The 14,326-nt window shown below is 33.8% G+C and overlaps 1 protein-coding gene across 3 annotated transcripts; it reads left to right on the top strand.

Moving 5' to 3' along the window:
• Nucleotides 1-4,325: 4,325 nt before the first annotated feature.
• On the top strand, nt 4,326-8,637 carry LOC108460127 (polyadenylate-binding protein-interacting protein 12-like). 3 transcript variants are annotated; one of them, XM_053026886.1, is made up of 12 exons: nt 4,327-4,744; nt 4,864-5,472; nt 5,566-5,676; nt 5,773-5,817; nt 5,922-5,994; nt 6,076-6,188; nt 6,312-6,371; nt 6,473-6,520; nt 6,613-6,681; nt 7,572-7,626; nt 8,071-8,132; nt 8,244-8,637. In XM_053026886.1, the coding sequence occupies exons 2-12, from the start codon at nt 4,918-4,920 to the stop codon at nt 8,439-8,441; spliced, it is 1,389 nt and encodes a 462-aa protein (XP_052882846.1). In that variant the 5' UTR covers nt 4,327-4,744; nt 4,864-4,917; the 3' UTR covers nt 8,442-8,637. The 3 variants fall into 3 exon arrangements, with proteins under 3 accessions (XP_017614982.1, XP_052882847.1, XP_052882846.1); XM_017759493.2 differs by lacking the exon at nt 7,572-7,626 and having other exon boundaries at nt 4,326-4,744; XM_053026887.1 differs by lacking the exons at nt 7,572-7,626; nt 8,071-8,132; nt 8,244-8,637 and adding an exon at nt 7,444-7,479 and having other exon boundaries at nt 4,326-4,744.
• Nucleotides 8,638-14,326: the final 5,689 nt, after the last annotated feature.

Below are 14,326 nucleotides of genomic sequence, written 5' to 3'. Positions count from 1 at the left end.
CAACATACATCGAACCTTCTCCATGATCGCTCGTTCATTCGCTCGCAACGCCGCTTTTGTCGTGGAGTATGACGAATCGTCAAGTGTCTCATGATCCTTCGACTTGCACAATCTATTAAACTCATCGTAACGTAACTCTAAGCCATTGTCTGCATGCGGAGGTATTTTATCTGCTTTTCCGCTCGCTTTTCAATCATAATTTTCCAAGACTTAAATGTGGAAAACACATCGCTTCGCTTCGTGAAGAACGCCCAAACTTTTCTCGAAAAATCATCAATAAAGGTTAGCATATAATTAGCTCCACCTTTCAAGGCACTCTGACGGCCCCACGATCGTAATGGATATACTCCAACGCTTCCTTCGTGTTATGGATTCCTCTAGTGAATCGAACTCTCTTTGCTTCCCAAAACACAAGGTGCTCACGAAATTCGGTTTGCAAATTCCTTGCCCATTAAGAAGTCCTATTTTGCTTAATTCGCCATGCCATTCTCACTCATATGCCCTAGGCGATATGCCAAAGTTTAGTAATATCATCATCCGACAAGGAAGAGGAAGCGACAATTGCATCACCAAGAATAAGAGAACCTCAGAAACATATAACTTGGCAATCTTTCTTTGCCCTTTCATCACAACAAGGACCCTTTGAAATCTTTAAAACCCCACTTTCACTGTGTATCTGCACCTTTTGAATCAAGAGTACTCAACAAAATTAAATTTCTTTTCAATTCGAACATGCCGCACGTCACTAAGTGTTCGACAACTCCATCAAACATCTTAACTTTAATTGTTCCAACACCGCGATTTTACATGAAGCATTATTTCCCATCAAAACAACACCTTCGAGATCTCGTTTCATAAGTTGTAAACCAATCCCGATTGGGACTCATGTGGAAGGTGCAGACTGAATCAAGTATCCACTCGCTTACTTTAGAATCATTGATGAAGCAACTAGAAGTTCACCATCGTCGTAGTCTTCTACAACATCACCTTCACCGAAATTTTCCGGGTCAGTTTTCCTTTTGATTTGCACCTCCTTTTAATCTTATTTTGTAGCTTATAGCACTCGATTTAATGTGCCCTTTCTTCTTGCGAAGTTGCAAGTTTTACCTCTGCTTGAAGATTTCGATCTACCCTTAGATTTACCACGAGGATTCCGCTCTCGTGTTCTACCACGATCATCATCAACATTCGTGTCTTGTCTCCCACGAACAATGAGACCCTCTCCCGAGAGTTGGGTTTAACCACAAGATGCTTCATCTTATCATACGAGGTTAAAGAATCATAAACCTCATCAACCGTGAGAGACTCGCGCTATATAAAATCGTGTCTCTAAAGGTTGAATAAGACGGGGCAACGAACAAAGTAGAATCAACCCTAGATCTTCCTTATCATATTGAACCTCCATGGCCTCCAAGTTTGAGAGAATTTCTTTAAACACCGTTAAGTGTTCGTGTACGACGCACCTTCCTCCAAACGATGAGCATAAAGACGCCGCTTCATATGCAACTTGCTTGTTAGAGTTTTCGACATACATATTTGTTCTAGCCTCTTCCATAATGCAATGGCGCTTTTCTCTTTCATCACATCCTGCAAAATTTCGTTGGACAAATGCGATGTAATTGTGTTAATGCCTTTCGATCCTTACGCTTCTTCTCTTCATCTCATTAATGTCGAAGGCATCTTATCTATCCTAGCAGGGCATCCTCTAGATCCATCTGCAAGAACCGCTTGCATCTTAATTTGCCACAACGCAAATCTGTGTTGCGATCCAACAATGAATTTCATACTTCAAAGACGCCATTACCGTGATCGAGATGAATAACCCGGAAGCTCGATACCAATTTGTGAAAATAAATAGAATAAAATAAATAAAATAAAGAACACATAAATTTTACGTGAAACCCTTTCGGAAAAAACCACGAAGAGGAGAAGAAAATTCACTATGTCGAAAAATTTTTACTCAAATACAAGAGGAATAGACTATGTCTATTTATAGGCTTGCAAAGCCATATTCTAGTAGGATTGAAACACCTTATCCTAATCAATATAAAATAGATGGAGTTTAATAAGGTTTAAAACCTTATTCTAAAATAAAATAAAAGAAGTCTAGTTCTATATGGATTTTACTTTTATTTTATTTTCCATCGTATTTTATTTAAATAAGAATTTGGGTCACTTAATTCTAACAATTCTTTATTCCTCTTTATTTACAAGTCTGACCATTTTTTGACTAAGATTGTGAAAATGAAGAAGAAAAAAAATTTCAAAACAGAAAAACTAAATAAGAATCTTAGGCAAGAATTTTGAAACGAAAAAATGACCTTAGATAAAACAAAAGGACAATTTATTGTAATTATTCATAAATCCACTATTTTGGGATTTGAAAACATGACCAGTAGCATCTAGCCACCTGCACAATGTCAAATGCTCCTCTTTATGACCACAACTCCCTTAAAAAATGTTGCATTTATGACAATTGTTCTTAAATTTTGACGTTGCTCCACCTTCTCTGACAGGACAAATCTTCGAAAAAGCTTTAAAGCATGTCTTGCGGAAAGCCACTTTGTAATCTTCAGCTCAACTAAATGGGAGGGCTATTGTTATATCCCATTGTCAAGCGAACACATGTCAGTACAAGGGCATCATTGACCCCATATTGACTTCCTCTAAAATAACATCTCGATAGACCTCTCATCCATCTGAATGTAACCACATGTTCTACCTTAAATGAGTCATCCATTCGGGCTTAAATGTGGATACTATTTTAATATGAACACACTTCTAATGCAATAAAGAGTCAATTTAAGCTTAACTACCTCGTATTGATAGAGCTCCATGATACGTACTTATGATTATCCATTACGTATGTAACGAGATTGGATTTATATCTTGACACGTTATACCTACAAACAATGGGACCTCTCTTATAAATCCCTTGAGAAACGATGAATAAAGGGTTGACCCTTTTAACATCTTGAGGTTATTCTGAACATTCACCTCTTTAATCAACCTGTCCCCTTTTCCTTGTTCCAACTCTCGACCTCTACAAGTGAACTGACCTCTATTGTACCATCTTAACCTCCTTCTTACTCCCTCTCATCCTCTCTCTTGTTATACGTTGCATCAACAATTTTCATTTTAATTAATTTGGAGTAAAAAATATTCTTTCTTTTAAATATTTTATTTATTTATTCTGTTTTAGGATAATTAAAGAATGCAATATGCATTTGTTTTGGAGATAAAGGTGTTGTATTTTGAGCATAGAATTACCTCATCGTGTTGCATTACAAAATAAAAGTAATTATTGTTAAATGATTTCTTGAAAGAGCTTGCTTGAATTTACAATTTTTGTATCTAAAAATGTTCATTCAAGGAATATAAGTGAAAAGATGATGAGAAGAATGGATAAAGTAGTTTTTTATACAAAGGATAAAATAGTTATTCATGGGTTACTTTATTGTTTTATAAAGTAATAAGAGATGTACATGTTTGTGGAAAGTTTTAAATTTTTTAATGATTTTGAGCATCGGATCATTATTTACTTATTAAGCTACAATTTAAACTATAAATAAAAATCTTTATTAAATATTAAGTAAAAATTAAATCATCTCAGAATAATATTTCATATCAAGATTTGATATAATAAAAGAGGAATAAAATTGTAAAATCTTTTATGTAACTCAATACATAGAAAAAATACTTATGTTTCAAATTAAATCGAAATTTATAGTAAGTATTAAATATAATAGTAAAATTTATTACATTCTTAAAAAGAGAATTTAGGAACCTCATGTGATAGTTTAATGATTAAAGGTGTTCACTGTCCTAGGTGTGGCTTAGATTTAAATTGTACTAATTGTGAGGTGTTCACTGTCCTATGTGTGGCTTAGATTTAAATTGTGCTAATTGTATTTATTTGTCAAACTTTATTCTGTTATTATAATTTTAAAGTTATGATATTATTTGAAAATTCATTAAACAAGTGTTACACTCAACAAATGACAAGCATCATTGCAGGTAAGGTAAATTAGCAAGGGTTGGTATTTACTTATATTTTTGGGGGCCAAAACCTCTACTTGCTTCCACAAATTCGTCTCTAATTGTGGGGATTTTATTAAGTTCCCTATTTATGCACTTCTCATCTCTTTCTTGACGACTCTTTTCTCATTCTTTTCATTCATAAAAATCATTTATGAAGAGGGTAAATCGATTAACTTTATGGTCAATCAAACTCCTTAAAACAATTTAGATTTTATCCTTAAAGATAATATTATTAAAAAATTAATTTTATAAAATTCACATCAATTCCTTCATTTGGAAAAAGGAAAAAAAAATCAAAACTAGCGTCGCATTAAAGAAAAATATAAAACTTGGAGGTTGTGAAAATGCGAAGAAAGTCCAATAGGGCAGAGTCAGCAGCACAAAAACAGACGATCCAAAGAAGGCAAAACAACCAAACTATTTTCCTCTTTCTCTCTTTCATAATCTTTCTCTCTCCAGACTTCCCTATATCTACTTACATGATCATCCCTCACTGTAACCAATGTATATTTTATGATAAATACATTTTAATATAAAGCTACAAACAAAATATTATTACTTATTTTCCTCTGTTTTACCCCTTCCTCCATCAATTTGCAGACTCTGTTCCCTTTTTTCTTTTTCAGTTCTTAATTCATAAAGTGACGACGATCCTAGAGGTGGGTTTGGCTTTTCATCCATGGAAACCATTTAGATAAGGGAGGTATGTTGCTCTCCTAACAACAACAACAACAACAACTATATATATAATTCTTTTCTCCTCCTTTTTTTCTGGGAATTGGTTTTCCGTATCATTAGATAGTTTTTGTTGTTTGTTTACAGAGGAATCTGAAAAAAAAAAAAACAGTTCTTTTTAGAGGAAGTTTCGATTTGATCATGGCGGTTGCTGAGAGTGCGGGGGCGAAAATCGGGTCATCGGGTCAAAATTTGGAAAATACTGTAGTATCGTCTGACTCCAATTTGGTAAACGATCCAAATAAATCAAAGACCAAGACTGATTCCATGAATGGTGCTAAGACTACTAAAGAAGACATGTTTGAACAAGAAAATCCTGTAGCAATCACTAATGAAAAGAAGAGCAATGGCGATAGCAACATACCGATGCAGAATGGGTTTAATGAAAAGAACCAGCAGCAGACGGTGACAAAGAATGGAGGGTTTAATGGGTTTAGCAATGTGGAAAATGGGAGTAATGATGAGATTTTCAAGAACGAGATGAGAGATTTGGTTGAGATTTTATCTAAGCTAAACCCCATGGCTGAGGAATTTGTACCGCCTTCCCTTGCCAATCATCATCATCATCATCATCATGAGAAGCATGATCAAAACCAAAATCGAGATAATCGATTTCCGGATAATGGGTTTGGATATACTGACAATTTTGCAGTGCAGGCTAATTCTGGCAACGCTGATGGACATACTAATAGAAGGGTTTGCTACTTTCTATTTCTTTTGGGACAGTTTTTATTTAGAAAATATTTTTTTGTTTGTTTTGGTTGATTTTCTCTTTTTATTCTTACTCAGAAAAGGAATAACTATAGCCAAGGGGAGAGAAGGTTGAACAATAGAACGAGCATTGCACAGCGAGAGGATGCTATTAGGAAGACCGTTTATGTATCTGATATTGATCTGCAGGCAACATATTTTCACACTTGTGTCTTTTTGTCTCGGTTTTACTTTGTCTGTGTACTGATATGGTAATATCTTACTGACTGTATGGTTATCCAATAGGTTACCGAAGAGCTTCTTGCGGGTCTCTTTCTGAGTTGTGGACCAGTACTTGTTTCTTTCTCATGTTTAATACATAAATTTCTGTTTATCCGACTTAGTACTGGTGGATTATCCCTCTAAAATAACTTCCTGTTATTCTGGTACAAAAGGTTGTTGATTGTCGTATATGCGGTGATCCTAATTCTGTTCTCCGCTTTGCTTTTGTCGAGTTTTATAAAGAAGGTATTATGGAAGTCTTATGCGTTTTGTAAGCATTGATATCTACCCTCCATTTACAGCATTGACCATTCGATGTTCTTGTAGAGGATGCGAGAACTGCTTTGAATTTGTCTGGAACCATGCTTGGTTATTATCCTGTAAGAGTGCTGCCTTCAAGGACAGCAATTGCACCAGTTAACCCAACTTTTCTACCGAGGGTAAAGCCTATATATAATGAATGAACTTTTACACACTTGTAAGTTATAGAAGCTAAATCATAGTTAAGCTGATATTTGTTATCCCTTTTAAATACTTGGCTTCAACTTTTCTGTGTTCTTCAGTCTGAGGATGAGCGAGAAATGTGCACAAGGACCATTTACTGTACAAACATAGACAAGAAGGTAGTTTTTCTTGTCCATTTTTTGTTATCTTGAATGCTAGTGTGATACTGTGATTAGCAAGCAGAACAATAATTCCTGTCTTGTTTCTTCAATTTATACAGATTACTCAAGCTGACATCAAGCTCTTCTTTGAATCAGTTTGTGGAGAGGTCTGTAGTTTCTCATGTGACCTGCCTTACTAACGTTGCTTGTCTTTGTCACATTTGATGGTTTCATACTGAACACATTTGCTTTATGGTAGGTTAAACGCTTGAGGCTATTGGGAAACTATCATCACTCAACTCGTATTGCGTTTGTTGAGTTCAAAATGGTAGTTAATCTCTTGCTATCTTTTTTTACCGAAACCGTTGCAACATCTGTTTTTTTGGTTAAATTATCTGTCATGTTCTTTATCAAATTGAGAACATTCTGTATTATGTTGCGGCATATACGTTAAAAACTTACTAATTCTGAAGATGAAAAATGACGTTGCCTATTCCCTTGCAACATTGTCTGGCCACTTGCTTCTTTACATTAGTAAGTTACCATTATGCTTTCTCTGGTTTTTCAAGCCTTAATCTTTTCTTGCATGGGTGAAGCATATAGAGGATTAAGTGAATTGACATTGGTCAACCTCTTTGAGAGAGATCTCACTTGTTTTCTCCTGTTCTGGTTTTTGCTTTCTGTCCTCCTTTATATTTGCTTCCTGATTGTGTTACTTGTTTTGGTTTTGGGGATGTGAACCATATAGGGAATAAGTTGTCAATGACCATGGAAGTTGATTTAGGAGAATTGGAGTATTAAAGGCATCATTTCTGTAAGAGTTGTTCAGATCTTCCTATTGCCTTCTCCCACTTTCAGAGTCTCTAAGACCGGGGAAGGATGTGTTCATTTGTACGGTCTTTACAGCTTTTGATGCAAGACCATTCAGATCAGTTGCGTTCTTACTCGCTGGTCTATGAATTGTTGATTGTATGAGCATAAAATGAGGAGCCTATGCTCATTAGTGTAGTTGAAGGACAGTGAACCAAGTTAGTAAATCCTTCTCTTGTCTGCTGTTGACCAAGGGAAATGAGGATTTATTGTTTTGCAGGAAAATGTTTTCTGTGTTTAGTAGGTCTAGATTTGTCCAGCTTTCATCAACTATCCCTAGTTCTACTTGGGACCAGGGGATGGGCATGCATACCTGGAGCTCACTTGAATCTCAATGACTATATGAAGTGTTGTTGGAGGTTATTTGTGGATAAACCTCGTCTGAGGATGCACTCAGGACATGGTACTTCTTTTGTTTTGTGATTTAGGTCACCACTCCATTCAACCTTTTGTCTTTAATGCTGGAAACATCAGCCATAAACTTGTCTTGTTTATCATTAATTGTGCAACCATTTATTTCTTCATACTCGTTTGTTGGTATGTTTTTTATTTATCTGAGGCACTGAACTACTTTACAAGCTGAATCGTTTTATCTGTTGCTGATCAAACATGAGTTAATTCACATTCCTTCTTTTCTCTTTTGATTATTTCATACTGTTCTAACAGTGAAGAACTTGTGTAGTTGAGTAACAGTGAAGAAATATTTCTTAATTTTTCCTAGTGATTGTCATTGAATTACCGTCCTATACTGAACTGTCTCATAGTGTTGGCTTTACTTGTAAACTAGTAAATTTTCTTTGATGCAATGTTTGAGGATGATCTTTTTGCTTTATTTTGCCTCCTGCAGGCCGAAAGTGCTATTGCAGCTCTCAACTGCAGTGGTGCAATTTTGGGATCACTGCCCATAAGGTTGGTTTGTGAGGCTTCTTTGTTTGAGCTTGATGTTTTACATGTTTTTTTGGTTATAAGATTCAAAACTTTCCCTAATAATTGTGATTATGTTGGCTGTTTCACATGCAGGGTAAGCCCATCAAAGACACCTGTTCGGCCCCGTACTCTTCACCCTGCAATGCAGTGAAACATCCTTGCTTGTGTTCGTTCAACTGGCAATATATTTACCACATACATAGGTACAGCAGTACAATCGAGGTACTTCTGGCGTTAATGTTATTATCTTGTTCATGCAACTTAGCATCTTTATTACTTGTAGGGGGTTAATTGCAGTTGTTTTCTTTAGCTTGTAGAGTTTGATGTTAAATTTTTTATGTTGCATACGACAATGCAGTCTCTTGTTCCGGTATATCTAACTGATAAGATTTTTTCTTGGCTATTGCATTTTCAGATTCCCTTTATGTAATTATGTAGTACATTTTTCGATTCAGTGTTAAATATAAAATACCAGTAAGTAATAACATCAGATACTATGAGCCAAGTTGAGGATTAAATTTTAACTTGGCTGATGTGCATCATTTGAGTTAAAACTTTGAATGTTCAATTACTGGTATGGTTCCACTAAGCTACGCGTTGGGTCAATTAATTTTTTGGACCAAATTATAAAGTAACAATTTGAAGATCAAAATATGTTCCAAGTCTATGTTTTTTGTACGTTTTAAATTTATTCGTGTTGGGGGATCGACCCGATTAAGTACCGAATAAGTAAAAATAGCAGAAGAATTTGAGAAATTGAACACAAATTTAACTTGGAAAAATTTCTCCAAAAAGGATAAAAAATTACGGGTAAAGATAATTTTACTATAAGAGCAAAAAAACGAAGACTACAAAAGATGGACATAAAAATTAAACCTTAAGTTCTAATCTTTAATAGGTGTATTTTCTAATATTTTTAAAGAATTTATTTATAGGCTAATTTCATAGGTCAAATAATAGTAAAATAATCTAGACTAATTAGAGTTTGATTGAAACAAATAAACAAAGTTTAATTAGAGATTATTTTTCAAATTTGACAAAAATAGGAGTCATACTTAACAAATCTTCACCTTGACTCATATTAACACAATGCCATCTTTGTCAAAACCTGTCACGAACTTATCTTGAACTATGCAGGGAATTAACTGAGTCTAATTTGTGCTTAGAAACTGGAAGAGTTCTAACTTTCGACTTGAACATTGCCGAATCAAAACTAACCCAAGTTTGATTTTCACGAACACAGTGTCATGACTTTTCAAAACCTGCATCCAAAAGAGAACCTCTCTTCAACGAAACGGTCATACATTTTTCCCTCTTATGACCAAATTGCCTCCGCTCTAAACGAGTTGACTTCGACTCCGTAACGGACGAGGGACGTCTGATTTCACCGGTCACTATAGAACCTTCCAGAATATAAAGACTGCTAGTCATTTTACCTTTTAACAAAATGAGAGCTCCACAAGATATCTCAATGCCACTCGACTTGATATTGATTCTGCATTCTTTCGAATCTAAAATACTCAAGGAGATGAGGTTCTTTCGTAAATCAGGTACATACCTAACATCTGAGAGTGTTTTAATCGTTCCATTGTGCATTCTAATTTTAACAGTACCAATACCAATTACCTTACTAAATGAATCGTTTCTCATGCGCAGAACTCCATCTTCAACCAAATTGTATGTGGAGAACCATTCTATATTGAAACACATGTGGAAAAAACATCCAGTATCTAGGATCCACTCGGATATAAGTTCGGAGTTTTCGCTCGTTGATACTAATAAGAAATCATCATCGCTTTCGTCGACCAAATTAGCACCAATTACATCTTCCTCGTTACTCTTAGCAATCCTTTTATTTCGCAATTTATAGCAATCTGCTTTAACGTGACCTAACTTCTTACAATAGTGACACCTTTTGTATAATTTGATGCTACAAAAACAAGATTAATCAAAGTTTAAGGAGAAACATTTGTCTTTTATGCCAACAGTTAAGAATTCATGGCTTGATGGATAATAAATTATGTATGTTTTGTCTTTAAACACCAAAAATTAATTCTTTTCTAGTATTTGTCCTACGTTGAGGACATTTTTATCTATTTGTCCAAATAAAACATCTTAATTGGTGTTTTACCTGACGGTGTCTCAACTATCATAGCTCCTCTCTTTTAACTTATATGAACTCATCATTACCAATTTTGACATTGGAATAAGTTTTGTCCAACTCCTCGAATAAGTAGATATTTGATGTCATATGATGAGTGCTTTTATTATCAATGAGCCATGCACTTGAGGAGGTTTTTGTTGCATAGTAAGAAGAAACAAAACTTCATCATCCTATTGTCGTAGGATATTTGATCCTTTAGCTTGTTGATCTTCTTGTTGGTTTTTCTTGCAAACTTTCTCCATGTGGCCTAGTTGTTTGCAAGACTTGCATTATATATCTAGTTTGTAGTAGCAATATTTCTCCAGAATTTTTTTTTTGCAATGTGAACATGAAGTAAATTTTTCTTTATTTTCATTTTTTACATTATTCATGTTTCCTCTCTCTTTTATTTTTTCGTTCTTGTACTCATGTTGCATTTTGCCTTTCCCTTTGACCATAAATGCACCTTTTATTGAATCCTCTTGCATAATAAACCTCATTTACTCTTGAGCCCTAAAAGTATAAATTAGTTTTGCCAGAAAAATCTTAGTCAAGTATTTGAAGTCTTCAAGTTTACAACTATTTTGTCCTATTCACTTGTTCATGAGTCTGTCTTTGTACTCTTTCAAAGTTTCAGACTCTTTCCTCTTCAAAACTTAAAATTCTCTTTTGAGGTTAAGCACTTATATTTGTCTAGTAATGTCACCACCATGGAAGTCCTCCATGAGCATGACATATCATGATTCTATTTAAATTTTTCTTCAGAAATGGATGATTTGTTACAACTTTTGGCTTTATACCTCTTTTCCTTTTCTTCGCTATGATTCTTTGTCTTAGTTATAATTGGATTGACCAAAAGTTAGTATTCTTTCTTTCATTTTCAGCAACATTGCAAAGATAAAAAAACATTCAGATATGTCTTCATGTTGACAGCCCATATTTAATCGTTTTCACTTAAAAAGGTAGGTGGTGGAGGCAAAAAAACATCTATATGAAACCACTTGGTGTTGACAAATGCTATCTAATTTCTTACTCAACTCTTAAAAAAATCTGTAAGCCCTTTTATAGATCAAATAAGGTTCTTAACACCAAATTCTTGGAAAGGATAGAAGAATCAAAGAAAAAGCTTAGAGAGGAAAACATAAAAAGAAGAGAGAAATATAAGAACAAGCTCGGTTGTTTAGGCTTGAAGAAAAGATGTAACACATATTTATATTAGAAATCCTTATCTAAACTATATTTTATGCATCAACCATTTATGTCCACATCGTCGTTTTTATCTAAAACATAAACCAGATCCAAATTTTAATCATATTATTATATTAAAGCTTCTCCAAAATTTACTTCAAGGAGTATAATTAGTGACTAAAAATAACAAATTTAATTAAAATAAAACAAATAATAATTTAAATACTAAAATAGAATTATCTGCAACATATGCCTTAGCTTTTTTTTTCTAAACTATCACATCACGTATATTCTTTATTTTTGGTATAATAACTAAAAGCATTACATCAGAATATGATTAATTCTATACAGGAGTCAAACAAGCTTTTTTAAGTTCTAGTTAAAAAATTTATATTATAGATTCATCTGATTTCAAAGTTAATTAGACTAGAGGTTGTGCTTCTTTGCTTAATCATTAAAATTGTAGCTAACTTCAAGGTTGACGGTTTACTGTGTCAGTATTAGGGTCCGAATTCCCTATGGGGCCTTCCTTATATAACATATAAGAACAAAAAGCATCGTATAGTGGATCATATATTCCTGATAAGTTACCTTTTCATTGAGGATGTCGTCATGTATTACTCTACTTTTCTCTCGGTAAAATTTATAGTCCAAGCCATAGATAATTGTGCACATTACTTGTTAGGGTAAGGTTTTCATTGTGTATAAATGAAATGATCATGTCTTAATTTCTATGATTTTATGGCATGCAACTTCTGAATTTATAATTTAAGCCAGCCAAATAGTTTCTGAGATAGCTACCTATGTATTTTGCAAGTAGAATATGACATTTGACTATGGTGGATGTCTTTTCATAGATTTGTGTAGTTTTAAAGTCCTATTCTCTTATCTTTTAAAAATTATTATGATTAACTGCCATCGTAGCTTATTGTGCTGAATAAATAAATAGCTGTAAGTGTTTAGTTTTAACAATGTTTTCTGGCAGGAGATTGTAAGGTTTTACCTGAATATATTTTCATGGACCTTTTGTAACCGTTTTTTTTTTATAAAAAAATAAAACGTGGCAATGATGTTTCTCATACGTTTAGTTAGTTTTGATTCATATTTTATTTCAGTGGTTCAGCATGAAGCGTCAGCATGCCATAATAGTTATTGCGGACAACCTATATTACAAAAAATTCAAGAATTATTATTGCAAGGTAATTGTTGAGCAGAGCTACTTTGTTGCTATAATGAAGCAACTATATAACCTTAGAATGTTGCTTGCCTATTAGTTTCTGTTATTAAACTCGCAATACTTTCTATTTTTTTATATAAACCATAAATAAATCCTACTTGATATGATGGGTGTCACTTTGTTAACAAAAATCTCATGTTGTTGTGTCAGCCACGTATGGATGGACGCAATTGCTATTCAGACGAGCATTATTTGCCAACCTTTTTTAATGTTGGTACATTAGACTCGTTTCTTCTGATGGCATTAATACTTACTATATATAAAAGTCATGTCGTGAAACCAATTATTTTTATATACAGCTGATGATTGATCCTAGTGGAGTCGCAAATAGGTCAGTAACATATGTAGATTGGTCAGAAGGGAAGTGGCATCCTAACATTTGAGTTCCCAAATGCTAGGGAGATAGTCTAATTGAACTTAAATTTTAAAAAGATAATTACATTTAATTAAAGATAAATAAAGATAATTAAAATAAAATCCTAAATTTGAATAATTCTAATAATTATCTTAATATTAATTATCCTAATATAAATAAAATGGAGTCTTATAGAATAAAACCTCTTCTTTTTGCGTTTTTAGTCCTTGTGTCTTCCATGCTTGCACTTTTGGCACAATCTTTTTCTTGTGTCGCATATCAGCCCATTATGTCTCCAAACTCGCACTTTTGTCTTTTAATTTTGCTTTTGCCTCCAAATCGGTCCCTAAAAGATAAAAAGACATAAATAGCTCAATTTAGTAGGATCAAGCCCAGAATAAATACATGATTAATACATAAAAATATGATATTCTAGAGTATTATCACTAAATGTGAGTTTGCTAGTAGAAACTTTGAAACTGGTGTTTGATTGACTGTGCATTTCATTGAGGAGAGCATACATTTCACAAGTGGTCCAAAGGTAAAAAAAAAAGTTGGGTAAATTACATAAACAGTCACTCAACTTGGGGGTACCTAACAAAACAGTCACCTAGATTTCATTTCAGTCACTCAACTTTAAAAAAAAAAACAAAATAGTCCTTTTAACCATTTTCCGTTACAGACGTAACAGAAAAATGACATGGCACTTAACGGTGGGTTAGCTATCATTTTAACAGCCCTTTTTAACCCTAAATAGCCCTGGGCAGTAGAAGAAGAGGAGAAAAAGAAGAATAAGAGAAGAATAAGAAGAATAAGAAAAAGAAGATGAGGAGAAGAAGAATAAGAGAAAATGGAAGGAGAGTGATATATCTATGCAAGCTGGTTCCATGTATCCAAAAGAAAATCAAATGGACAAGGATAATGAACGTGATTCTAATAAAAAAACCATTTCTGATAAATATACCCAAGATATTTCCTTATCTCTAGAAGAAAATGAGCCTAAAAACAGAATTTCGAGTCAATATGATACAGAGGATTTGATACTGTCTAGGAAAATGACGGACAACACAATGAAAATGGCCAGAGATGATGTCTCCAAAGAGTTGTTTACCCTTGGAGAGTTGCTTTCCATGCCGAATTCAAGCAGTTGAAACTCAAGCTATGTCATCCAATTGCAAAAGTGATGGAATCAAACAACAGTGTTTTCAGGTAAACTCATCTTGGTCAAAGTTACTAAATTCTGATGTACTATG

This window comes from Gossypium arboreum, chromosome 4 (assembly GCF_025698485.1).
Source record: "Gossypium arboreum isolate Shixiya-1 chromosome 4, ASM2569848v2, whole genome shotgun sequence".
Lineage (NCBI taxonomy): Eukaryota > Viridiplantae > Streptophyta > Magnoliopsida > Malvales > Malvaceae > Gossypium > Gossypium arboreum.
Note: the sequence above shows the minus strand (reverse complement) of the source record. Positions and strands in the feature narration are given on the sequence as shown.

Excerpts from the sequence above, each read along its gene's own strand:
- LOC108460127 (XM_053026886.1), top strand. The coding sequence starts at position 4,918 with ATGGCGGTTGCTGAGAGTGCGGGGGCGAAAATCGGGTCATCGGGTCAA. Across the intron at positions 6,521-6,612 it reads TTGAATCAGTTTGTGGAGAG|GTTAAACGCTTGAGGCTATT; the intron begins GTCTGTAGTTTC and ends GCTTTATGGTAG. Across the intron at positions 6,682-7,571 it reads CGTTTGTTGAGTTCAAAATG|TGTTGTTGGAGGTTATTTGT; the intron begins GTAGTTAATCTC and ends GACTATATGAAG.